This window comes from Notolabrus celidotus, chromosome 3 (genome assembly GCF_009762535.1).
Source record: "Notolabrus celidotus isolate fNotCel1 chromosome 3, fNotCel1.pri, whole genome shotgun sequence".
Lineage (NCBI taxonomy): Eukaryota > Metazoa > Chordata > Actinopteri > Labriformes > Labridae > Notolabrus > Notolabrus celidotus.
In genome coordinates, this window is record NC_048274.1 from 28,967,942 (window position 1) to 28,993,331 (window position 25,390).

A 25,390-nucleotide genomic window follows, 5' to 3' on the forward strand; every position below is an offset into this window, starting at 1 on the left:
TTTGACATGACTTTGCCATTGATGCTGTGCGCCAAGCCCTGCAGTTTTGAGTGTTTTTTCTGGTGAAGCTGAGCCGCTGGGGTCACTGAGATTCTGGCACGGTATCTGAAAGCCTTGTTAGGGAAACAACAGCAAGTTATGTTGCCTTACGAATCCAAGAGGCTTTTCCAAGAACAAAATGCCCATTATTATTTCAACTACAAAGGTTAAATGCGTTTGTTCCTTCAAAGGCAGAGCTGCAGTCAAATGGCACGCAGTGGGCAGACGCGTTTTCAGTTGGACAAATGAAGACCTTTCCTGCCTCCACCCGGAGGGCTGTTCAAGCGAAGTAAAAGGGTGCTAGAGAGCTGTGACAGAATCAAAGCTTTCTTTGACTTATCTGTTAGCCTCTGTAGATCTATACAGCTTCATGGACATTTGACGGTACAGAAAACACATGGCCTTTACTACTCATCACATCTCTGCACAAAACAGTCTCAGCGTGCTTTTTATTTAGTGTGTGGCTTGAAAACAGATAGACAGCCCTCTACTGTATTTCCCTGTGCTAAATATTTTTGATTTTTGGAGAAAACTATCATTTAGGCTATTGGATGAAGAAACGACAGGTCACTTCCTTAGCCCACCAACTGCAAATGATGTATACTAGTATATGTTACCATTTTGAATAGGTATCAGTAGCTTTATGAAACTCTGAAAAGCCTTTCTGCTTCTGAGCACCGGAGCTGCTTGGCTAATGAAAAAGGGGCAGAATTAATCCACAAGTTTGTTAATTAGGTATCTCTTGACTTAACACATGAGCTACCTGAAGGCAAGGATAAGAATAGGACATAACAGAATACCTCGTGAAGTCTCTGACGACCATAAAGCTTAGAGAAATAGCTCCTGTTTAATTTAATGGCTTTTGGAAAATTACCACATTTTACCTCCACTGTATTTCAGTTCACTACCTCTCTCTTTATGTTTTAGTGGTTTAGCTTCTGCCCTTACCTACACACAGATGCACTATTTAATCATATGCTTAGGAAATGCAGCCTTCTAAAAACATATTGTGCATTATTATTATCTACTTAAATCATTTTTTAACATCATTTGAAATGTTAATGCGATGAACATCCAGAACACCGCTGCCAAAAGCCGGTCCCTCGTCTTCCGGCCAACTTTTCATGTTGACTTTCCCTTTTGTGCTCTAACCACACACAGACTTAAGTTGATTTGAATGCCCCTTGAGCAAAGCCCCTCCTCCATCTGAAATTATACACGAGCAGAGATTCGGTTAGATAGGCAGATTATAATACTTTGCCTTTGTCATCATAATCTCTTTTATGAGTGACTGCACACAAATCACAATGTGTAAATATTAAACAGATTAATAATCACAAACAAGTCAGGGTAGTAAAATGCCTTGGCTCCATGCTCCAAAGTAGAGGGGGGTGGAATTAGAAATGGGCGAGGGACAGGATGTTCCATGCAGTTAATGCCTTCGCTACAATTAGACTGATTTATTCAGAGCTATGCGCTGAACACACACATGGCGGAATATTAACAAACTGGATAACATGAAAACAATGGTTATAAATGCTCCCCTTCCTCCCTCCAACACAAATTTCAATGCAATCTCTCTGATGTCGTGCTCCTCCCTCTTATTTCTCTTGTTTTCTGTGTGTGCAGGCTGTGCCTTTGTCAAGTTCTCCAGCCACGCAGAAGCACAGGCCGCCATCAACAGCTTACACGGTGGACAAACTATGCCAGTAAGTAACACACTGCAAACACACTCACAACATGTGTTTTTCTAACAAAGAAGCCACTTGGAATGAATGCACAATTAAAATGTACTGCCAAGTTCATGTTGATACAGTTGCACTTGGTTGCATTTACAATTCACGTGGACAGTTGAGAATGAAAGGATGCACAGTCAGTTGAACGTTTCTTTCTTCCTGCTGTTTGGCCCCAGATTTATGGGATCTTTGAAGTAGACTGGGATAAAGTTTACAACAAAGACTGGTTTACTTTTGGCTTTTTATCTGTTTTTAGTCAAGAGACAGACAAGTCTTCCCTTAAGTTTTTTTATCCAACATGCACACTAACTGGGGGTATTCCTTTAAGAAATATAATACTCAATGTCTTTTTGTTTTAGTTTTAAACAATTTTTTCAAGACAAGGTACACACACAATTATCAGAAAGCCAATTATCTATCAATGTACCTATTTTCTTTACGTGTGAACTTACATTTATAATTATACAAGCACACATATTCACGCAGACACAGTGGTGGCTCTTCAAAGCACATCAACAGCCCTCCCTCACAAACATCCTCTCTGTGTGTTATCACACACAAAAGATTCCTGCAGTCAGCATCTGCCACCTCAGAGCACACAGCTGCATGCTCCATATCTGTCTTTCACTCAATATCCACTTCTTTCTCCTTTTCAGATTACCTTAAAAGTAGACAGATACAGAGTGTTTACACTCACAGACTTCTAAAGATATGATTGCTTTGCACTGCACATGAATCCTTGAGTTTGTTCTCAGGAGACACTGTGCTGCATACCATGTTATTTTACCTCAAAGTTAGAAATGAAGATATACAAGGAAGGGCAAAGAAAATAAAAATGGCAAGATGTTGCTGTTGGTGTGAGTTTGGTTTTAGGTTGATTTTTAATTTTACTTGCTGTTCAATTACTAAACAGCTCTGAATTAATTTCAGTTTATCTCAAATAGAAACAGCATTTACTTTCAGATTATTACAATTTTGCATAGTACTTAACCAATGCTAGAGCAACTATTGCCCTTCTTAGATTTGCAGATCAAATGCAGCACCGTTATGGATAACTTTTACTGGCTACTTTTTGATAGCAAGTTCAATGTTAACTGGCATTAGAGCTGTCAGTTTGAGCTAAATTATGAGTAAGATAAATGAGTAAAATGAGTAAAATAAGCTCTAAGTCATGATGTACACAGGAACTCAACTCAGCTCAACTCAACTCAAACTTCATTGTCATTCATCTGGACAGCTTGTATACAGCTGGACGAAATTTTGTTTCTCACATGGCATGTGCAAAGCAGTGCAAGTGCAAATAAACGACAGACAAACAATACACTGACAACAAAGACAGAATATGAAAACAAGACGAAACAACAACATGAGGACAGGCTAGAAAGGGCAGACTATATGAGTTTAACTAAAGTAAACTAAATATGGATAATGGAGTGAACAGATAAATAGATAAAACAGTATGTGAGGTAGTGCAGGGTGCAAATATTGCAATATGTATATATATATATATATATATATATATATATATATATATATATATATATATATATATATATAGATATATAGATAGATAGATATATAGATAGATATATCTATATATATATACATATATATATATATATATATAGATATAGATATAGATATAGATATAGATATAGATATATATATTTATATATTGAATAAATAGAACAGCCAACTATTAAATTAAACCACAGAAGGCACAGTGGTGGTCATTGTCAGTATAAAGTGACATGTAACAGAGTCAAGATTGTCCAGGGTCCTTCACTGTGTTGGGACAGGGGCTGGGGGGGTCAGTCTGAGGTGGAGGTGAATGTAAAGGGGAGCAGCGTGTTCAGGAGTCTCACAGCATTGGGGGAAAAGCTGTTGCAGAACCAACGCAGCTATTTTCTGATCTGTTTTTGTCCTTTACTGGCATGAGGAAATAGTTGTGGAAAAAAATATACAGTTTTAACAATTTTTTTAATCTGAATGCTAAGATTAGTGTCAATTTAGGGGCCTTAACTTTCGAGTTAATTGTATGGTAAAGGAATTTAATGCAAAAAGTAAATTGAGAAAATCAAACTTTCTGACCCTTCATATGCTGTTACCATATTATTTTTTTTAGAAAGGCTGGACAGTTAACTCTACACCAAGATAAATAAAAGTGATATAAAAACATCATCAAAAGCTGGATAACATGAATGCTGCTGAATAGTTTTCAATGTGGATGGGTTCAGGTAACAACAAAGTGAACTGACTAAAAACAGTTCATCATTGCTCATTTATTACAGTGACAGTTTTTCCCCTGTCAGGGTGCTATTTTTGTTGAAGAATATTAAACATTTAAAACACTTGAAAACACTTATCAAGGGTGGCTTCATTACAGTGACTGGAAGGGAGGTTAACAAGTTAGTCAATAATATTGAAAAGCACCAGTTAAGATGGACCTTCAAAATGAGGTCAGATTTGCCACTTTTGCTTCTTAAACTGACTCCTGAAATTTCCACATTAAGTCCATAATACTGTGAGACACTTACAGTTTATCAGTCTCCCGGTAACTCTTGCCATTTTTTCTTCACACAGATAAGGTTATTTATCTTGATATATGTAGTGAAATATTGTTCAGGTGTTTTTTTTCCCTCTCAGCTCAACTGCAATCCAGATTGCCTAAAAACCTTGCTCAAATCAAGGCTCTGGTGCAACACATGTTGACCATTACACAGGATCACACGGGATGTCAACATATAAAGAGAGAGCAATGCAAGAGAGTGGTACAAAAATCACTCTGGTCATATCAGATGTGCATTTTCTTTGAATACATTAAACAGTAGTTATGAGATGCATGAAAAAGCATAAGCTAGTGTTGATTTGTTTAGTTGGAGAATGAGGCCACCAAACCTGCAACTCGTTTCAATCTACAGTTAATTATGAATTGGATATGCTTCTGTCGGGCTCGAACAAGGCCACCGAAAAGGCTCAAGCAAGCAAAATGATGAATTTCCAAGCATCTCCTTGCCAGTTCTGTGTGTGTAGAGAACTGCGCATCTGGACACACACACGGACACACACACGGACACACACACGGACACACACGGACACACACATAACACACACACACGCATAACACACACACACGCATAACACACACACACACACACACACACACACCACACACACACACACACACACACACACACACACACACACACACACACACACACACACACACACACACACACACACACACACTCTTGCTGGCAGACATCCGCACCTTCACACACTTCACTGATGTTCCGCAATAAATATTTACGGACGCTTCCTGGCAGCCAGATAGTGTCCTGGAAGCCAGATGTAATTTACACATCTTTTTGATGCCGCCTCATTTTGCATTACATTGAAGAAGTGAGGGAGGGAAATGAGTGGTGAAGTTGCTTTAACTTTGTGTGTGGTTGTGCTCAGTGGAGACCAAACTTTTTGGCATGTAAACCACAAGGGTTGAAATTTAATAAGCACTGGGCCATGAGCGAAAGAATAATCACGCTGCTCGCTCATCATGCACAATTATGACAGGCCTCTTATTGAAATTGATTATAATCAAGATATTTACCTTCTACTCAAACTATCTTGTTGACTCAATCAACAGAATATGTTTACATCCAGGAGATTTATATAATTGGACTCATCTAAAGCTGTTTATTTTTACTTTCTTGGACATACCAATATTTGGCTAATGTTGACAACTTTTTGCGCCCTTCTTACATGTCTACTCCAGCACTGACTCATTCACATTAGGTCTGGCCACTGAGCCACCTGAGGTCTCCTGCAGAACAACTAGCCAAGGCAACATATGGAGCCCCAAACAGACCTGGGGCAGATCAAGAGCCATCCAAAACTTCATTAATAATCTATATTATCCATATCTCTCTCCCTCTATCCCTGCACCTGTTATCCTCCTCTCCCCAAATCCAACTTCCACTCAGATTAATAGGCAAGGTGGCCATTAGTACCCAACTAAGGCTTGGGTACCGATGGGGGATGCAGTTAATTTGGATAATATCACTGCCACATGTCGTCAACAACAGACTAACAGGAGGCAGGATTCAGAGAGTGGGCTGCTCAGCTCACTGCCTGCTGCCAGCTGTGAGGTCTGGATGAACCTTGAACAAAGAGTTGTCTCTCAATCTCTCTCCGTCTCTCTCTCCCTCTTAATGTTCTCTCTGCAGCATCTGTGTTACCTGGCACACACACGCATGCCATAAATAATACCTGCACCAAAATATGCTGGCCCAAAATGAAAGGCTCTAATGAAGCTTAAGGGCAAGGGGATGCCACCGAAGGGCACGCGCTGATAGATCGGGTCATAGCTTTAATTGATGTTTATTGCAGATTGCAGGTGCTTCCAAAATTAACTTAAACGGTGATTGGGCGACAGAACAGGCACTCTCTCACCAGTTCAGCTGTTGAACTACAGTAAGGGCTGCAGAGGTACAGGTGGCAGAACTTCAAATGGCAGAGCCGGGGGCAGGCAGACAACATCCAGCAAATTGCAGACATTGTCATGTTCAGTGTCACAGCATGGCTGACAGGGTCTGTGGAGCTCACCGATGCTGGCAGAAACAAGGCAGTGCGTGTGTGTCATGCTATGGTTCTGGATTAATGAGAGATAAAGCCAAGCCAGAGAGCATTGTCATTGTTGCCCATGATTCATCAGACGCTGCATGAAACTATTCCAGAACCTTGTAGCTGAAAAACTACATGGAGTTTTGTGTTTTTGCTCTCCTCGTGTATTGTTGTGGAAACTCTTAGTCACAAGATGCAGCACAGACAAAATGAAAACAGCGGTATGAATGACAGTTATCTGATTCTGTGCCGTTTGGCTTGATGCGGTGGGCTCGGCAGCTGCAGCAGTATGTGGTGGACAGCACGGCTGGACCAAGACAGCATCATCCAGTGCTAATGAGAAACAGTCCTCCCATGAGGCTATCAGAGATGTAGCAAGGTTCAGAGAGTTGAATACAGAGCCCACAGGGGGCGCATCCAATTACCAACAAACTTGTTATGGTGTTTTCAATTAATTTCTTACAGATTCTCAATTAAGCCTTTAAAAGTCTGCAAGTCTGTCGACAACTTGAGAAGTTTTGTTTGTCATTCAGAAGAAGCTTTCTGCAGAATATGGCAGACAGAATCATTGATATGCTTTTCCAAGTGACAGTTTTCCCTTCAATGAGTGTGTTGTAATATTACATTGCTGTAAGCCTCTGTAGAGGATGGAAGATGAGTGTGTGTTTACCTGTTGTTACACACTTAACACCAGTGTCTTTGTATCCCAGTATTGCCGAGATAAAAGTGTAATTCCATTTCACTGCAGTAGTTCAGTTCTAATCCCTCAATTACTGTTGTGTATTTTTCCATCTACACATTTGGTGGCCCATACAAAATCCAATATGGGAGATTTTCACAAGTCAAGTGCAATGTTCAAGAAATTAGATTAGTTTTTGAACCCGTGACAAATTCCTTAGTTGTACCTGTCAAAAGTGAAGGCTCCCTGTTGGCCCTTATCAAATTCAGTGAATTCATTTTCGCTCCAGGTATGGGAGTCGTGCCGGCAGAGGTTATTATTCTGTTTGTTTGTCAGCTTGTGATTTTCTGCTTCCAGTGAGGATGCCGCTGCTTTGCATCCAGTGCCTATTGTCTGCTGCCACCTGTTCCTTCATTACCTGTCCACGTATTACCAATTGTTATACCGCTAGAAAACTTTTGATCCGTCAGGGTGATATCACCTGGAAATCTGTTTTTCTGATAAAGGATCTAGTCAGAATACATCTGCTTGATATTTTGGTATATGAAATCCTCCTGTTCAGGGATGAGGGAAATAAATAAAAAATGCTATTTTTTATTTTCAAGGGGATATTTTGGCTTTAAGCTATCAAAGTCAGAAATGCTATGCTTTGACGTGAGTGACAGAGCTGACAACACCTGCCGAGGATGTTGTTGTGCTTTAGTGAGAATGCCAAGTCTGTTCAGTGTAGACTCTACACACTGGGTCTCCTCCTGTGCTGTCATCTACAGCAGAGCTCTCTGCTGGGACAAGTCAGACCAGGCCAGACTCTTGAGTCATGGTGCAGTGAGTACAGGCAGCCTTGGGCATTCACAGTCCCCAATGCATTCTTCATGAGGTATTAAATGAATGTAAGAATACACAGACACACAATGCAGAGAAAATGAATGTGATCTAAATGCCAGGCGCCAGTGCTGTAGGCAGGCTTGAGCAACAACGCTGGAGGAGGATGTTTGCTCAGTGCCAGCCTCATTAAATCCAACAGCCCCGTCCCCACAACCGGCCCACAAAGTTGAGAAAGAACTGAGAAAGGTCAGGAGGTGGGATGAAATGAAATTAGAAAGGGAGAAATTGTGCCGTTAACGCCGCCACGTCCGAGTATTGATTTAACTAATTGAAATGATATCGAGGGAGAAACACCAGATGGGTCTCCTCTGGCCTGAGGTGGGGTGCTGGCTGGCTCTGATAGGATCCCATCTGAGACACACTGTCCTTGGGGGCCATGCTGATGCTTTTTTCCCCCCACTGCCCGGCCTGTTTCTCGCAGTTATCTACAGCCAGCACATTCTCTTGGTAGTGTTAATAGAATGTTTGTTTGACACTTTTCACATGGGTGAGTTGGAGCTTACTTGCAAAGCCACTGAACAAGAACTTGTTTATCTTTTAAATTGAAAAAATGCATATTTGGATTAGAAAAGAAATTGATAAAAACAAAAACAGACGCTAAGAGAAATATGAGGTTTAAAATGCTTACTGATAATTTAGAATAAAGTAAAAAAAAACAAAAGAAGAAAAGAATGTCAGGTTTCTGGCAGAATAGATATATGACTAGATGTTACATAAGATTTGTTGCAGTAGCTACCCAAACTGCAAAGCACGAGACCACCCTGGCAAACTGCCCTCTCCGTGGCACGATTGCTTAGCTGTCCCTGCTTAAAATTTCATGAAGTGCCTACAAATATAGGACACATTTTTTTTGTATGAATTACTACTAAATAGCATGAAGTAAGGCTGCACAAGAGTGAGACTAAGAAGATGTTTGTGCAGTGGCTGAATACACACTCTCTCAATGTGGAGTTGCATTATTCAGCTTCACAGGGCATGCGTTTGTTTCTCTTATTTTCTGTCTGGATAGCTCTGCTTTAGTAATGTGTCTCATGTAGGTAGCACTCAAGCTTAAAGTTGAGCCCGTGGAGCAGCTCTGCCTAGCTTTGTCAAATTCAATTTCTCACACAGGGAATCACACAAAAACAGGTGTACGGGGCATCACTCACTCTGGTCAGCCTCATCATTTCATGTCATTTTGTCTCCTGCTATTCACTCACATTTCAGACCCCGTCTCCCAAAGAAAAAATGGAAATCTAAATCAAAGTCTGAATTTGTTCTGACCCTGTCAGGATGAGACATTTTGTGAGAGATGAATCCAAGTTGTGATTATGGAGTCCTTTTCTCCGCATGTCTTTGCTTTTATGATCTTACTAATCATATCCTGACTGCCCCCTGGCTGCCTGTGTCCTTCTGTCCTGGTGGTGCTCTGTGCTCTTTCCCAGCATGCACCGCCTGTAATTAAATAGGAGTCTGGTCCTCTTGACAGTATCTGTAGCTGCTTTCTCTGCCTGGCAGCCTCCTCATTCTCTCTCTCTCTCTTTCTCTCTCTCTCTCTCTCTCTCTCTCTCTCTCTCTCTCTCTCTCTCTCTCTCTCTCTCTCTCTCTCTCTCTCTCTCTCTCTCTCTCTCTCTCTCTCTCTCTCTCTCTCTCTCTGTATCCATCTCTCTGTCTGTCTTTCACTCACTCGCAGTCCCTCTCCCTCCGTCTCCCCTTGCATGGATGTCACAAGAGGAACTGACTCTGGTCTCTGTCTCTCAAATGATTTAATTGGATGCAAACTCAGGAGCACGGACATCAATACGGAACTATATCTGCCATAAGGCAGAGCCATTAGTCAATACTTCGCCCTCCACATGCCGAAGGCTTTTGTCAGACCTAATTACCCAGGACTGTATTCAGTGGAGCTTCACCAGTGGGGGACTGGGACTCCTGTGGGATCTGGTTAGGATCACAGTTCACTTCCAGTGTATACACTGGAGTTTGAAAGTTCACCAAAGCAAATATCACTCACTATTCTCTTCCATTTGTCGCTGACAGCTAAATGACCGCAGTCACGGGAGGTGAACATACACTTCCCACTTCTCATACACGCTGGCTTTCTAGGCTTAGATATAAAGAACTCAAAGGCTGGATGAGGTTTGAACTGGACACGAGTTGACAGAAATTACACAAGTCTCACTGCATTGTCCTTGATAGTTACATAGAGAATCATGCAGCTATACATTGTTTTTATGGAGGTAACATTTTGTTGTAACGCAAACATTGTGAAAAGCTTCTAGCACACATTAAAAGATGCAAATGTAATGCACTGATGATGTTTTTTTCTAAATAGCATATTTGGCTTTGGTTGAAGTGCTAAATATGTTCATATATGTGCATACTTACAGTATAATGAAGTCATACTGACTAGATTCAGAGTCTTTCAGGGATATAGTAGACACTCGGTTACAATGGCATTGGATAGATAGGCATTTTAAATGATTTTGGCAAACTGATGTGGTTACAGAGTGTGTTGTTTTGCTGTTGTACTCTTCCTCTGTGGATAACTACTTATTCAGTCTAAGGATGTTGTCCCAGTTAGTTCTGGCGATCAAACACCAGCTCATTTACTGGTTGGCCAGCTGAAGTGGCAGGTGCAATTTGCAAAACACTTCTGAGTGAAAGTAACCATGAAACTTGTAAGAGTTTGTGTCGTTAGTTGGACTATTTCGTTGAAAGTTTGACAGCCAAAAAAGCTTTTTTGACTTATTTCTGGATTTCTTTTTTTGTTTGGTTTTGTGTTTCTTTTTTCTATAGCTTATTTTTAATTGTTAATCTCCAGGCATCCATAAAAAAGAGCGATGATACACTGCAAAAGTATGCACGAAACCATTTTTATGAAGAAATTTAAACTGTGCAAATTGAAAAAGTGGACTTGTCTGTGAAACTTTTCCTGAAGTTTAGCAGCGTTTTTCACTAACCTTGTGATGTATGTGTTATTCTAGGGTGCCTCGTCCAGTCTGGTGGTCAAGTTTGCAGACACAGATAAGGAGAGAACCCTGCGCAGGATGCACCAGATGGCGGGCCAGCTCGGCATCTTCAGTCCCATGACCATCCAGTTTGGGGCCTATGGCGCCTACTCACATGCTGTAAGTCTCAGCCCGGCGGGGGAGGAGACGGTGAGCTTTAAAAAGAAAACAAAAACTGTTATGATTTCAGGTCTGAACTCACTATCTCTCCCACTAGGCATGCGACACTCCCGGGGAACGACTCCTTAAGTGATTCACATGATTAAATGGCTGTTAGAGTCCACATTTACGGAGTTCACAGAAAATGCTGCACTGCTTTTTATAGTGTGTCTTTTCATCCCTTCGTTTGAACAGCTGCTTATCATATATGCCCAGAACTTTACAGTTTTACTTTCCTACAGTTGTAAGCATCCATTTCATGTTCACTTCCACTTCTATATTTCCTGACTTCTTTTAATTTAAACTGCCAACCCAAGCCTTGCTTCTTCAGAATTTCTTCTACTGCCACATATAACTTTACACTTAGACATTGGTGCATGTAATTACTTGAAAACCCTCACACCCATCACCACCTACCCCTTTCCCAGCCTCACACCCATCACCACCTACCCCCTTTCCCAGCAAGCTCACCCACCCCCTGCTTTCAAATTCATGCATGAAAGTCCCGGCCTGGCTAGAAGTCTGTGAGTTTTTTGCACTTACACAGTAGCTAACAACTCCTCCTGACAGGTGAGAATCGCCCACTCACGCACACTCTCTTCACTAACTCTGCCGTCGCACCTTTTTTTTTCTCAAACATATGCACACACTTCTTATATATATATATACATAGTCTGCAGCATACTGCACAGCCTTCATTTCGTGTCAGTGTAATGAGCACAAGGCCAGAGCTGGGTTACAGTGGCTGCAACGCTGCAGGGCAACACAGACCACTCTGTTGAAGAACAAGGCCTGGGCCAAGCAAACAGAGATGTGAGAGTAAACACGCTCTGGTCCTGCGGCTATTTCACCCTCCTTTTCCTTTTCTGTCCTTCTCTCCATCCCTCTCCTGCCACTTGCCTCTCTCCCCACTGCTCTTTAATCCAACAGCAGATGATGCAACAGCAAGCAGCCCTGATGGCAGCAACACAAGGGTCCTACCTGAACCCCATGGCGGCCATTGCTGCCGCGCAAATGCAGCAAATGGCAGCTTTCAATGTCAACGGCCTGGTGGCTACTCCTATGACACCATCCTCAGGTATACATAGATAAGCATGCAAACAAACATGATAACTTCTGCAAGAGTGGGGGGGAATACGATCACACACACATGCAGGGCTGCTCGAACAGTTCCTGACTGCTGCCCCAGAACATTTGTATCATTAGTAAGAGTTATAGAAGCAGCAGTAATGAATTTATTCAAGGCCTTTCTGTTTTTGCCCTTGTTACATTTATTAAGAAGCGGGGTCCATTTTCAGAAAGCAGACATTGCCAGTGTTAAATTAGCGTAAGCAGAGCCGTATATTGAGTGAGACATGACTGGAGAAGATGTACAGCATTCCTTGACACTCATTGGCAGCCACATTATAGCCTCTCTCTCTCTCTCTTCCTCTCTCTCATTATCTCGTCTCTGTCTGTCGCGCTCTCCCTCCATGTCTCTGTGACAGTGTGTGTTTTCTGGGACGACAGCCAATCCGATGACTTTGGATGCAGAGTCCTTGGCTTATACAATATAAGAGCAAAGATTTGTGTGAGATAATCCAGGACCCCGGTCTGACCTATCTTTTTTGGCCCTTGTCATGAGGAGCTTTGATGGCTCGACACTAAGTAGGCAGGCAGCCTGAAGGCAGGGTCATTGCAAATGTATTAAATAAAGTGGCTTGACGCTGTACCTGGCATTTGTAATCCACAAGTCCTACATATACCAGGTAATGCTTATCAAACATAATCCTACATGACTTAAATGTCCTTCACCTGGATTAGAGAAATAATAAAAAGCCATTGGCACAAAAGGGCAGTGACAAGGTGACAGACTTTGAATATCAGAACAAGAAGGAAAGCCAGTTCAAAGAGGGAGCACGGTCCCGACATTTGGAATATTTTCTTTCAACTCTCTGTCGTACCATGCTCTTTGTACCTTTGAAATTGCAGTAGAGTACCTAAGGTGACAAAAATATACCTTTCTAGAAAAATATAATAATGAGGAAACGCTTTGACCATCTACTTTAGAGTTCCCTTTTCTTTGGTGAACAAGTGCATTTTCCCCTGTGCCACCCTCACACATGTATCAGTGTGCTCCCTTTACTGGTTTTAGCAACTGTACCATTAGTTCAGGCTGAACTGGCACCAATTTGGACCAAGCTACACTTCATGGTGGGTCAAAGGGTCCACATTTATGCTCATGAGGGCCCATTATGTGCCTGTTATACAGTAGTACACTTGTGAGAAAATTTCAGCACAAAAATACACTTCTCTTGTACCTCTATTTTGGAGTGTGAAGCATGTAAAGCGTGCACCCTGCAGTGTCCATAATGACTCTGTATCCATTTGTAGGCACCAGCACACCCCCCGGCATCTCTGCCACAGCCGTGCCCAGCATAGCCGCACCTATCGGGGTCAACGGATTCAGCGCACTGCCACCTCAAAGCAACGGGCAGCCCAACTCCGAGCCAATCTACACTAACGGTATCCATCCATACCCAGGTGAGCCGGTGATATAAGAGATATAAGATCTACCTTTATAGGAGCTCAGACCACGAAAGTAGTGATGTGTTGATGGTGATCTGTAAATATTTGATAACTCTAGCGTTTTTCTTAATCTGAAGTATTACATCACCTAAATACCACTGTAGGGGCCATAATGATGATTTTCTATCTTACTCGTTAACCATGATTATTTCCTTTTTTATTGCTTACTTCATTTCCGGTTTTGGGTTCATGGGTGGTTTACCTTTTATCTACCTGTTCAGTTGGGGGTGGGGGTACACACATAGAGGGTGAGTGGGGTTGAGTATTTTTTGTTGACCGCCACCGCCACCGCCACCGCCACCGTCATCGTCATTTTCATTGTTTATTTCGATCTTTTTTTATATTGATTTATTTTGAGTGTTTGTTAATAAATAGTAAACCTACTTTGAACTTTGATTTTGATTTAATGGCAAGACGCGTCGCAAGCACAGCCCCATTTAGTCTCTGCGGCACCTTACAAGCTGAGCCGCTTCAACCACAATGTGAGTTAGATATATCAGGAGTGACTAATCAAATGAAATCACATGGTACAGCTTAAAAAGTTGACAAATCTTCTTTATACTTGACACTCTCGTCACATCTTTTTCTGATCTGAACTGAAGCGTTTCAGGCTTGAGGGTTAATCAACAGTGTCTTTGGCAGATTTCCGAGCAGCCAGCCCCAGTATCATGATGAATCCATCAGTTCATCCATCAGTCCATTATGGTTAATTTGATGTGTCTCAGCCACGTCCTCGGCTTCTTAATGTTGCCCGAGACTGATTCTTGAAGAATTGACAGACACACACTCCCCCGTTTCTGCATTATGCAGAGGCAGCTGCAATTGTAATGAACTACAAAGTGGTTTGTTTGGCATGTTGTTAATATTTGATGCAAACATCTGGGGCGAACAGGCTCTCTGAAGAACGGAGAGTTGACAACCCAAATTTCTCCCACTCCCTGTGTGATCTAACCCCCTGATGGCTCTCAATTTCTGTCATGCTCTTTAACATTCTCTCTATAACTCTCTCTCTTCTGTCTTGACCATCCTCTGTCCTCTCTGTGTCTTGTTCTTCTATTTTCAGCTTTGTCACCATCCGTTCTCTGTCTCCCTATCTGTCTCTCTGCAGCACAGAGTCCAACGGTGACCGACCCTCTCCAACAGGCTTATGCTGGCGTCCAACACTACGCAGGTGATCTGTCTCTCTTACCTCCTCTACTCTTTCACTTCCTCCATCTGTCTCTTTTCCCTTTTCCCTCTCCGGCTCTGTTTGTCACATCAGTAGACACTATGACAGGTATGGAGGTAGCCGGACGACCAGCCAATTTTCTCCCGGATTAGACTACTTTACATTAGGATTGCAAAAGGATTTTCAGTGGACTTGATTATACACCCACACATAAAAAAAGATCTTAATTCTTAAAGTACACCAAGAGCTGAGAATCTGAACCTTGCATAACCTCCCACATAAGAGGTGACATAGACCTATCATAACTGCTGCTTTCTGCCTGACATCAGCTCTCATTAACACAGTGTAAGTCTCCCTCTCTTTCTTTGTGTGCCTGCTTAGCTGAACCACACTCCACTCCCCTCTTCGCCGTACTCTTTGTGTAGTGAACCACAGCTGAACGAGCCCCGGCTCCCAGTCATAATGCAATTTATTTATGCAATGTCTAAAGAGGACGCAAATGAACAATGGAATAATGATTTGAGTTTTGTTGTGTCAAATATGAAAATGGAGATGTGAAAAATTCCACTCTGGTTCTCCCTTTGCAACAGCAGCCTACCCTGCCGCCTATGCGCCAATCAGCCAAGCGTTCCCCCAGCAACCAACCATCATTCCCCAGCAACAGAGGGAAGGTAAGAGCGAGCGAGCGCGCCCACCCAAGATAAAAGGTGATAATTGCTGTGTTCCATTCTAATGTAGCTGTGCTGCTTTGAATTAGCGAGGGAGGGAAAAAGCTGGCTGGGGAAAATGTGAGAAAAAGGCTCCCCATTTAAAGAGAAGAACATTAGCAGTGAGATGGAAAGTTACTCTGTCATTATTCAAAAACTGCACTAATTCAAACTCGCAGCGTTGGACTGCTTAATCAGTCCATTACAATGTGTTTAAGTGGTTATAAATATTCATCAGATTAATTAGCTGCATGCATAATCATTTATTACCATTCCTGCTGTAGTGTTCGTTCTTATGCCACAGCATCAGATGTTATAAAGTACAGGATATACTGTGATGGTAAATCACTCTTTTTGAAGCTATTCGTCACTCTCAATTATTCATCTATATGATTGTATGAGACAGCGTAGAGTGGCATGAATATTCAGTATACGAACTCTGAGTGAAACTGAGTGTTTCCAACGTTGCCTGGAGGAAAAGATTGTGTTTGCAGATTTTTTTCTCTGTAGTGAGAGTGCATGCTGAGGTCACAGCGAAGAAATCTATGGAAATGTATAGTAGTAAAGATAGACACCAACTTATTTTCTTTACATGCAGACGCAACTTCACACCACAGGAAAAGAAGCAGACAGTTATTTAGGACATCCCATTTCTCACTTCTACCCCGGAACATTTTAATCATTAGCAAGAATTATAAAAGTCATGGTAGCACATACACACAGACACAGACACACAAACAGTCTTTACCAACCACACACAAACACTCACCACACAAACACCCAGAGCTATTCTTGGTTGAGCCAGTGGCCTGTCTGAGTTGTGGGCTCCTCCGGGTTTTGGCTGCTTTCCCAGCCTGTCTCAGTCCACTGCCACAGTCTGCAGCCCTGCCATTTAACAAGAGACACCTAAACCGGAATACACAGGCACAGTCAAGCCTCAGCTTCAACCTCCCTCTGAGAGCTAACAATTTCCACAATACATTCTCCAAGTCTGTGTGTGTTTTTGTCCACAAAGCAACCCACCCAAATCCAAAAACATATTTTCCACCAGATAAATCCTCACCATAGTCTTTAAAAATATTTCACAGATATGACATGTTTTAGAGAGTTGTAGCACATACACCTACATGAGATAGAGCATGTTATAGAGACTTTAAAGGTGGACAAACAACTCGAACTGTATGCCAACTTCACTTGATCTGTCCGTGCTGGCATTAAAGTGACCCAGTTCAAGAGCATTTGGTCGAATGCCTCACAGACAGGTATTGTTCCACCAAAAGAAATATGATATCTGAATAATGTAGTCTTCTCTGATGCCTCAAATTATCCTCCCATTTTAAAAATGGAGTTCAATACTCACAACTCCTCCAACACTGAGGTTGAGGATTGTCGTTCTAATAGTAGCACATGCGGCCATAAGCCTCCAGCCTCAGAGACGAGGACTGAGCACCAGAGGTCTTGAACGTTAACTTATTTGTCAATTCACACACCAAGGTATTTTCAAGCTCTGTTTTGTTTGTGTGAGTGACTCAACTTAAGGCAACTTATCGGATTTTAATTAAATGTTCAGATTTTCTGAATTGAATCAGCTCACTTTTTAAAAGTAAATAATAATCAACTTTGCACTTGTAAAAATCATTTTTAATTCTAGCTGTCCATACAAGTCATGCAGCAATGTGTCTGATGTTTAATAATGCAGATAAAGCTTTCAACATATGCATTCGGATCATTATGCCATTTGCATCTTATTGTTTTGCAACTTTCACAGAAAATAAAAGATGTACAATTTAAGTTGCACACTGTAAAAAATATTTTGTTGCATCATTGCTTCAGGTGAAACCAGTCAGCTTCAAGTTGTTGTTGCAACATCAACATTTATTCTTTACTACTTCATCTGTTCAGCTGAGTGGAAAAAAGATGGCCCCACTCTACAACTCCTGCCACCTCTGCTCTGATGTCACTATTTTGTATCTAGCAGTATGTCTGCACTTTTACTTCATGCAATCACTAAAAGACACAAGTATTGTGATTTTGGAGAATTTGTGAACAAGTATGTGGTAAACTAAACCCATCAACCGTCCTTACACAACCATTTCAGGCATTTCTTTCCCTGCAACAAGCCACTTCTCTTCAAAGAATGAATTCTGGAAGACGCCTAAACCTAAACAGACAGAAATGAGATTCAGCCTTTAACTGTTTGTAGAAAAAAAATCTCCTTTCTGTCAACCTGTGTGTGTGTGTGTGAGTGTGTGTGTGAGTGTGTGTGTGTGTCCTCTATCTCAGCGAGGCATAGCAGCACTAAAGCCAGCCACCACTGCAGCTCTCTTATCAGCCTTCTCACAAGCCCCAGTCTCATCTCGTCATGCTATCACCCTGAGCAATGAGACAGGAGAGAATGCTAGCCAGGCAGCCGGCTGCAAGCATACTGTCCCTGAGTCCATCACATCTCTTTCTTTCTCTGTCTCTGTCTCTCCCCCTCTCTCTCTCTTTTGCTGTCCATGCTTCACTCTCTCTGTCTCTCCTATGTTCATTCCTTCCTTTATCCTGATTGGTCTGTACAATATGTGGCAGCCAGGCAGATGAGTGTGGAGTGATGGAGAGAGATTGGAGGACAGTCTACTGTCACACAGTAATTGGGACAAAAACTTGGCTTATGAGCTACCTCCTCCTCCTCCGCCTCACAATCTCTTTCTTCCTCTGTCTCAGAGTTTCTCTTTCTCGGAGTAAACCGTCTTAATCTTTATCTCCCTTTCTACCTCTGTACTTTTGTTCTTCCTCCTGTGTCTCTGTTTTTATCTTTGGCTGTTTTTCTCTTTTACCTCTGTCTCTGCCTCTCTGTGGCTCTTTACACGTGCACTGCTATTGCCAGTATATTTTCTGATACAACAGTCAAATTTAAGTGCATAATATGAAATCCAAAGTGCCACCTTTCTGCATGGTTATTATGCAAAACAGAGTTCTTTGAGAGGATTCAAATGGAAACCGCAAAAATATGTGACCTTATAATACTGCCACGTGGCACCATAACTAGATTTAGACAACAAATATTGTGCCACAGGTGGCATAGTCAGATTTGGGTGTTTACATGGCCCCTGCGTTCCTTGGATTATTGTCTCTTATTGTTATATTGAGTCATTTTTTCCACTTGTGTTATTGTGGCTGGTCCCTCTCTCTCTCTCTCTCTCTCTCTCTCACTGGGCATCCCCTGTTTATGCTTCTGTGTAACCATCCTGTTGTCTTTCTCTCATCACAGGGCCAGAAGGTTGCAACCTGTTTATTTATCACCTGCCCCAGGAGTTCGGAGACGCGGAGCTCATGCAAATGTTCCTGCCTTTTGGCAACGTCATCTCTGCCAAAGTCTTTGTGGACCGAGCGACCAATCAGAGCAAATGTTTTGGTGAGTGATAAATCAGCAGCGAAGATAAAAAATAACTAAGTAAAATCTGAAAATATACCCTCATGCATCCCTTACACAGGCATACTGTATGTGACAGCAAAAAAAGGGGACTGTGTAACAAGGCACTAAAGCCTCTTGAAACGTGTCTACTGGAATCATTCAAGTCTGTATACATGAAACTAAAGTTAAGAGTTCAATTTAGTATGCACAAACATCAGAGTGAAATTCATTAAGTTAATAAACAGTCCTTTTGTTGCTTAGACCACTCCTTGAGAGAGTGTGGGTGAGGCCCGTCACATCTTGATTGACATCTGCCTTGCATGACACACAACAACGGTCCATGTGACAATCAGTGTAATCAGCTGTTAACAGAATGTTGGAGTCATCTGACTCTAATTAAGAGGAAGAAGCCGGGGCCATCTGCTAGCTGAAAATATTTATTCCGATGAGTCATTGCGGGGTTGGTTCCAAAAGTGCTCTCTATCCACCTTGTTCTCCGGTGTGCTACTGTACAAATCATTACGGGTGAGGGTTCTGTTGATGTAGCAGAAGTAGAGATATGATAGTTTCTCCCAGTGGCTAACCACCAATGGCAGTTGTTTTGGAAAGAGTTAATCTTCAATTTGGCAAATACTGCTTTTTTTCCCCTTCTTTCTTTGTAGCAGATGTTCAACTACATTAGAGGTTTATTTTCAAAGATATCCATGCAGCGTTCTGGTACCTGTTGCTCTGTTTCTGGTTGTACTACTACTAATCAGTCAAAGCTAAATTTGTGGCATGAACAGCAGTGTTTTGAACATAATCCTAAGACAAAAATAATTTTCCCTGTGATAAGTTATGAAGTCTCCATTGCATACCTGCAGACAAGGAGGTTAGAAAATACTGTCTGTATAAATAAGGGAGTACTGCAAAGGCTGTTTATAGCATGAAGTGCAGGGCAACATGAGTGAAAAAATTTTTTATGTATGACTATATGTGTGGAGTAAATAGAATTCTCTGATTCAGCTAAAAAAAAAAAAAAAAGGCCAGCTATTTCTAGATGTTTTCAGAAAGTAAAGCTGAATACATGCACAGACAAAACCAAACAGCCTTGGCCACATAATACAACAAACTAAGTTACAGCTGTGATGGTCTCATGCCTTAGTAATTATGAACTGTGTTGTAACACTTGGTGAGCTTGATGAGTACGGATGGACCTTATTACACCTCAGAGCTTTCCAGGTTGTTCACTGCCTTGCTGTCGGTAAGTAGCTAAAAATGCTAATATTTGAGGCCATTTTTTTATATCCTCCTCCAATCCCTGGATAAGAGAAGGTAGAGGAATGATCACATTCACTTGTTTAAGGTGTTATAGATGAAGTTCCCTCATTCTTAGCCTCTGAATCGCTCTGATAGCCAGGGTAAAAGTCCTGCTGCCGTGGATAATGCTGATTCTGTATTGAGTGACAGCACACACTGGAAGTCACACCTATAAGTTACACAAGGTATCATGGGAACGAGGATTAAGGTGGATATTATAGTTAGCATATAATATACACATGCAATGTTAGATGAGATGTTATTCTCAAAGCTATTCTCAACAGCTCTGTAGCGTTAGCTTGCGCTGCATTATTACAGAGCTAATTCAACCCCTGTCACTAAAATAACAGATATGCCTTCCAAACTCGTGTCCCCTAAAAACAACCCAAACACTGCACTTAAGACTTGCACAAAACAATATTTGGCCCCAATGTGAAAAACAGCAAAATAGCGGCAACATGACTTTCTTCTGTGATTAGTTCACTGCATACGTTTTGTAACAAATATATCAGCACAGCCACAGTTTAAACCAAATGTTAGAGAAGTTATCTGACATTTGAATCCCAACATTTTTGCATTACATTGAAGCAAACTTCAAAAATACATAAATCCATAAAGCTAGTGTGAGGAAATTCTGTTTTTTGTCAATTGAGGGAACCGCTATATCCAAAGCAGCACATCTTATCTCTATATTTCTGTCTAGAATCTATCTATCTATATTTGCTGATCCTCCGCTGTATGTTTGTAGTGCCTGATGAAAACCTTCACAGTAGTCTTTGTCTGGTCTGCCGACTCAGCGGCAGCAGTAGCAGGCGTCATGGAGGAATAATCGATTGTATTTCTGATGGTCTTGTTTCCCTTTTTTCGCTCCTTTATTGGTACTCTTAAATCTTAAAGACCAGTCGCCTCATATTCATTTATCACCCTTTCTATCACACTATCCTTATGTATTCCGTCTTCCATTCTCAGACTCCTTTACCCAAGAGACAAGCATCTTCCCAGAACCCCCCTCACTCCTCCAGCTGGGCACCAAGCAGCATCCCACCACCCACTCCCCTTCACTTCTCTCACCTCCCACATAGCAAACCAGTTCATCAGGGTGGAGGCAGTGCAGGTGGAATCCATGGGCTTAAAGAGATAATAATAGACTGGTGTGGGCCTTGCTGTTGATTCAGTTGGACAGCAGCACCCAGGAGACAGGCAGGCAGGCAGGCAGGCAGGCAGAGAGAGATGAGGAGAGAGAGAGGAGAGAGAGAGGAGAGAGAGAGAGAGAGAGAGAGAGAGACTCCCAGGATTGGCTTTCTTTTCACTTTCCCTTCAACATGGCATGTCTATGAGGCTTCTCTCCTTCCTCTCTTTCCCAGCGTCTGTCTCATACTGTCCATCTCAAGACCCCCCACCCCCCTCACCATCGCTTTTGTAAGCTCTCCTCTAAACATATGCCTCTCGCTATCACTACCCGTCAGTCAACAAGGGGGAAGGACAAAGGGCAGTGACCTCATCAGTCTGACCGGCTTATTTTTCTGGGCTAGTAATTAAGATCTTGGCTGAAAAACAGCTATTTAACCCATGATTCTTTTGTGGACTTCTTTTCTTACTCATTTCTTCCTCCTTTTTATAGCAGAAGCCCCAGGGCTCTTTTGTAAGACGTTAACAAATTAGGCACAAGATACTGTGCATTAAAGGGGATAAGTTATTAGGCCTCCAAGAACTTGGACCGCTTCATCTTGAAAACGTGTGAGTTTAGCCTCGATGCTGTGTTTAATGGGCACAGCAGACACAGACATGGAGCAACATCAACAGCTGGTGTAGTTAAAAGACAACACCATATTGAAGTAATAAGGAATACCTAAAAGGAACATGCCTGAGACATACAGTTAGTTAAGTAGATAATTTCCAAACCACTGTAAAGCTTATTCCTTTGACTGAGGATTAGGGACACATTAAAAATTAAAAAATGAAGGCTCATATTTGGACAATAAAGTTTTAGAATTACAAAATAAAAGTCGTACTTTTACAAATAAAGTAGTAAATGTAAGAGAATAAACCTCATCTCTTGCCTGCGTCCATCTCTCTCCCCCAACAGTACATCCATTCTGGTTCACAACCTGGTCACCTCCTGCCTAGATTATTGCAACTCCCTTCTTTTTGGTTTACCTGACAAATCCATCCATAAACTTCAACTGGTTCAAACTCTGCTGCCCGCATCATCACCAGAACCCCCTCCACCAGCCACATCACACCTGTCCTGCAGCAACTCCACTGGCTTCTGATTAAATTCCGCATCATTTTCAAGATTCTGTTCCTCACCTACAAGGCCATTAACAACTTAGCTCCTCAGTACCTCATTGAACTCCTCCATACCAAAATTCCCACCCGTAGTCTCAGGTCCTCCTCTCTCATCCAACTCACCCTCCCAACTGCTCGCTTGACCACCATGGGGTCGAGAGCCTTCAGCCGCTCGGCAACCCGCCTCTAGAACTCTCTGTCCCATAACGTACAGAATTCCACCTCTCCCACCACCTTCAAATCCCGCCTAAAAACTCACCCTTTCCGCCAAGCTTACACACTGTAATCCGTCTCCCTGGGACTGGAATGACTCCCCCCCCCCCCCCCCCTCATTCTAGTATTGTATCTTTATTCTAATGTATGTATTTTTTACTGTTGAGTGTTGCTTTTAATATTGTTGTGTTGTAAGGTGACCTTGGTTGTCCAGAAAGGTGCCTATAAATAAAATGTATTATTATTATTATTATTAAAGTAATGAGATTAAAGTTGCAAATTTCGGAGCATAGAGTTGCAATCTCACATGAATAAAGTTGCAGTTCTATGAGAAAGAAGCTGTGATTACAGGCAACAGTCAATCTATATGTAAAATGACAATAATAAAAATGGGATATCAGAATGGCAGCTGTCACCTGCGCTAAAATGAGGAACATGGACCATCTTATAAAGTTATACTCAGCAGCTGAGGACAAACAGGCTATACAGTATAAGCTGATCTGTAGAGCAGATGACAGGCTGCTCTTCTCAGATCTCCGCATATCTTCCTTCTTATTACATATAAGTTTACCATAGTCTAAATCTTCAACTTTTTTTTGTAACGATTTTATTGTTGAAACCTCAAATGTTGTGGCCCTCACACTTTGCTGTATTTTCAGAGAGAGGTAATAAAATTGAGTTTTAAAGTTAATAGTTTTTTCATTTATTCCTTTTTTTTAAGGTATTTTTTAATTTAATGTATTTCAGATTTAAAAAAACCTTAAATGCATTAACATCACGTTCTGTAAAAATGTCAGGTCTGTGGTATAGCTAATAATAATAATAATAATATTTTTTAAACATTTAATAAATAATAAAAATGTGCGTGTTACCAATCTTAGTAGGTGAAATATGTCAACTACTAAATCCACATTATCAATAACTGGAAGGAGATGTTGTCAGAAAACTGCTGATCACTGAACATTGATTCATGTGAGTGTCAACAGAAAACATTTCTGCATACATGGTCTGATATCTCTGCAGCACATGTGAACTGCATTTTGGGAATCTGAAAGGAGATTATCAGACATCACTCTTAGAGATGGAGTGTTTACAGAGAAGCAGAGAAATTTGAATAAGATGAAAAAGGTCACTGGAGGAGCACTCAAAGCATGTTCTTATAAAAGATGCATTTCTGGAGAAGGATTAAAAGTATATCTTGAGGGATACATCACCGTTCACTCAGACAGACATCTGTTTAGTTTAATAGTTTTATTTGCACTGTGATAAAATGGCTTTGAATTTGTGACATGGTGTATGAAAGTACTTTAAAAAGGAGATAAAGAAGAATCTAAAGGATTTGTAAACATTTCACCTTAAAAAAAAAAATACTTAGATTACAAAACAGCACATGAGACCCAGTTGTCGTCATAGCCTGTTAATACTTTAATGAGTCACTCAAACATTCGTGTGTGCACCCCAAAGACATTCACCAGATGAGCACTGTATGGCTGTGTTTCATTTAACCTGGGACTCTATGCAACATTAGTCTTAATCCTCTGCATTTAGTCGCTCAATATTGACTTTTAAAAGTGATCAAAGCTTACCTTGTTAAGTGGAATTAGCTGGATTTAGCCTGAAAATGAATTTCAAAAGGTCTTTTGAGAGTGGAATGACACACTCACAGATGCACACTGAACACCTATAATAGGAAACCCCATGTCTTTAAGATATGATAGAAAAATGTACACCAGGAGATGCAATTTACCTAAAGGGCTTCTGAAAAAAGGGAATGCCTTTTGTTCTGATGTTTTTCTTTTTTCTTCTTTTTCTTCTTGTTTCCCTTTAAAGTCAGAGAACATGTCTTTGTACGTTTGCTTCAGCAGGACTCATCTACATATATATATTTTTTCATGAATGAGCTGAGCATAGACTCACCATCCTGCAAACCTTAATGTAACACAGAAAGAAAGCTTTTGATCAAAACTTAAAATGTACAATTATTATCTCAAAATGTGATTAATAAAAATACATGAAAACGATAATATGCACAACTTGCCACTGCACTACCACATACTTTTAGTAATATTTTACAGTATTTTTATTCCCATTAGAATGCAAAATGTTTTTTTCTAAAAGGGAGTCCTCGCAAAGACAGAAGCATTAAACGTTTATTGTAAAGAATAAGAAAACGGACTAAAACAAGCAATGACTTTTCAGCATTCAGCTGTTCAAATGTGAAGTCACTGGTCATACAATCCTTAATTCAGATTTTTATCATTTTCAACGCTGAAAAAATATCAGCAAGGTGCAAAATCAGAGAATATATTTAAAAGACAATATAATAACAAGGAAGTTCATTGAGTACGGCGAGTGTATTTGAGGGGTATTTAAACACAGGACTTCACCTCTACTCTACTGCCACACCTGCATTAAAGCAGACAGTCATGGGCTTATACCAAACAGGCTCATAGCACAGCTTACTACAAGGTAATTCTTTTTCTGAGCTACAAGTGAGAGTTTACTGCAGCGTTCTCAGCTGTTCAACCTGGTCCTCCAGTTGTATTTTTCCCCTTTGTCACCCGATAATGTTGGCAACTTTGTGTGTGTTTTTATTAAAAATGCATAACTTTACAGTGAGAAGAGGCGTTTTGCTGATATG

At 41.2% G+C, this 25,390-nt stretch overlaps 1 protein-coding gene and 1 long non-coding RNA gene across 2 annotated transcripts in view; one reads left to right on the forward strand and one right to left on the reverse strand.

Moving 5' to 3' along the window:
- si:dkey-205h23.2 (CUGBP Elav-like family member 4) overlaps window positions 1–25,390 on the forward strand; it is a 145,995-nt gene that overhangs the window by 113,597 nt on the left and 7,008 nt on the right. Inside the window, 7 exon segments of the mRNA XM_034680887.1 lie at window positions 1,669–1,748; window positions 10,926–11,069; window positions 12,042–12,186; window positions 13,482–13,631; window positions 14,785–14,847; window positions 15,438–15,515; window positions 18,805–18,948. Coding sequence (XP_034536778.1) covers window positions 1,669–1,748; window positions 10,926–11,069; window positions 12,042–12,186; window positions 13,482–13,631; window positions 14,785–14,847; window positions 15,438–15,515; window positions 18,805–18,948 — 804 coding nt within the window.
- LOC117810896 overlaps window positions 1–25,390 on the reverse strand; it is a 111,846-nt gene that overhangs the window by 7,017 nt on the left and 79,439 nt on the right. Inside the window, exon 4 of the long non-coding RNA XR_004630874.1 lies at window positions 10,902–11,104. This is a non-coding gene — a long non-coding RNA (uncharacterized LOC117810896). The remainder of the gene's footprint in view (window positions 1–10,901; window positions 11,105–25,390) is intronic.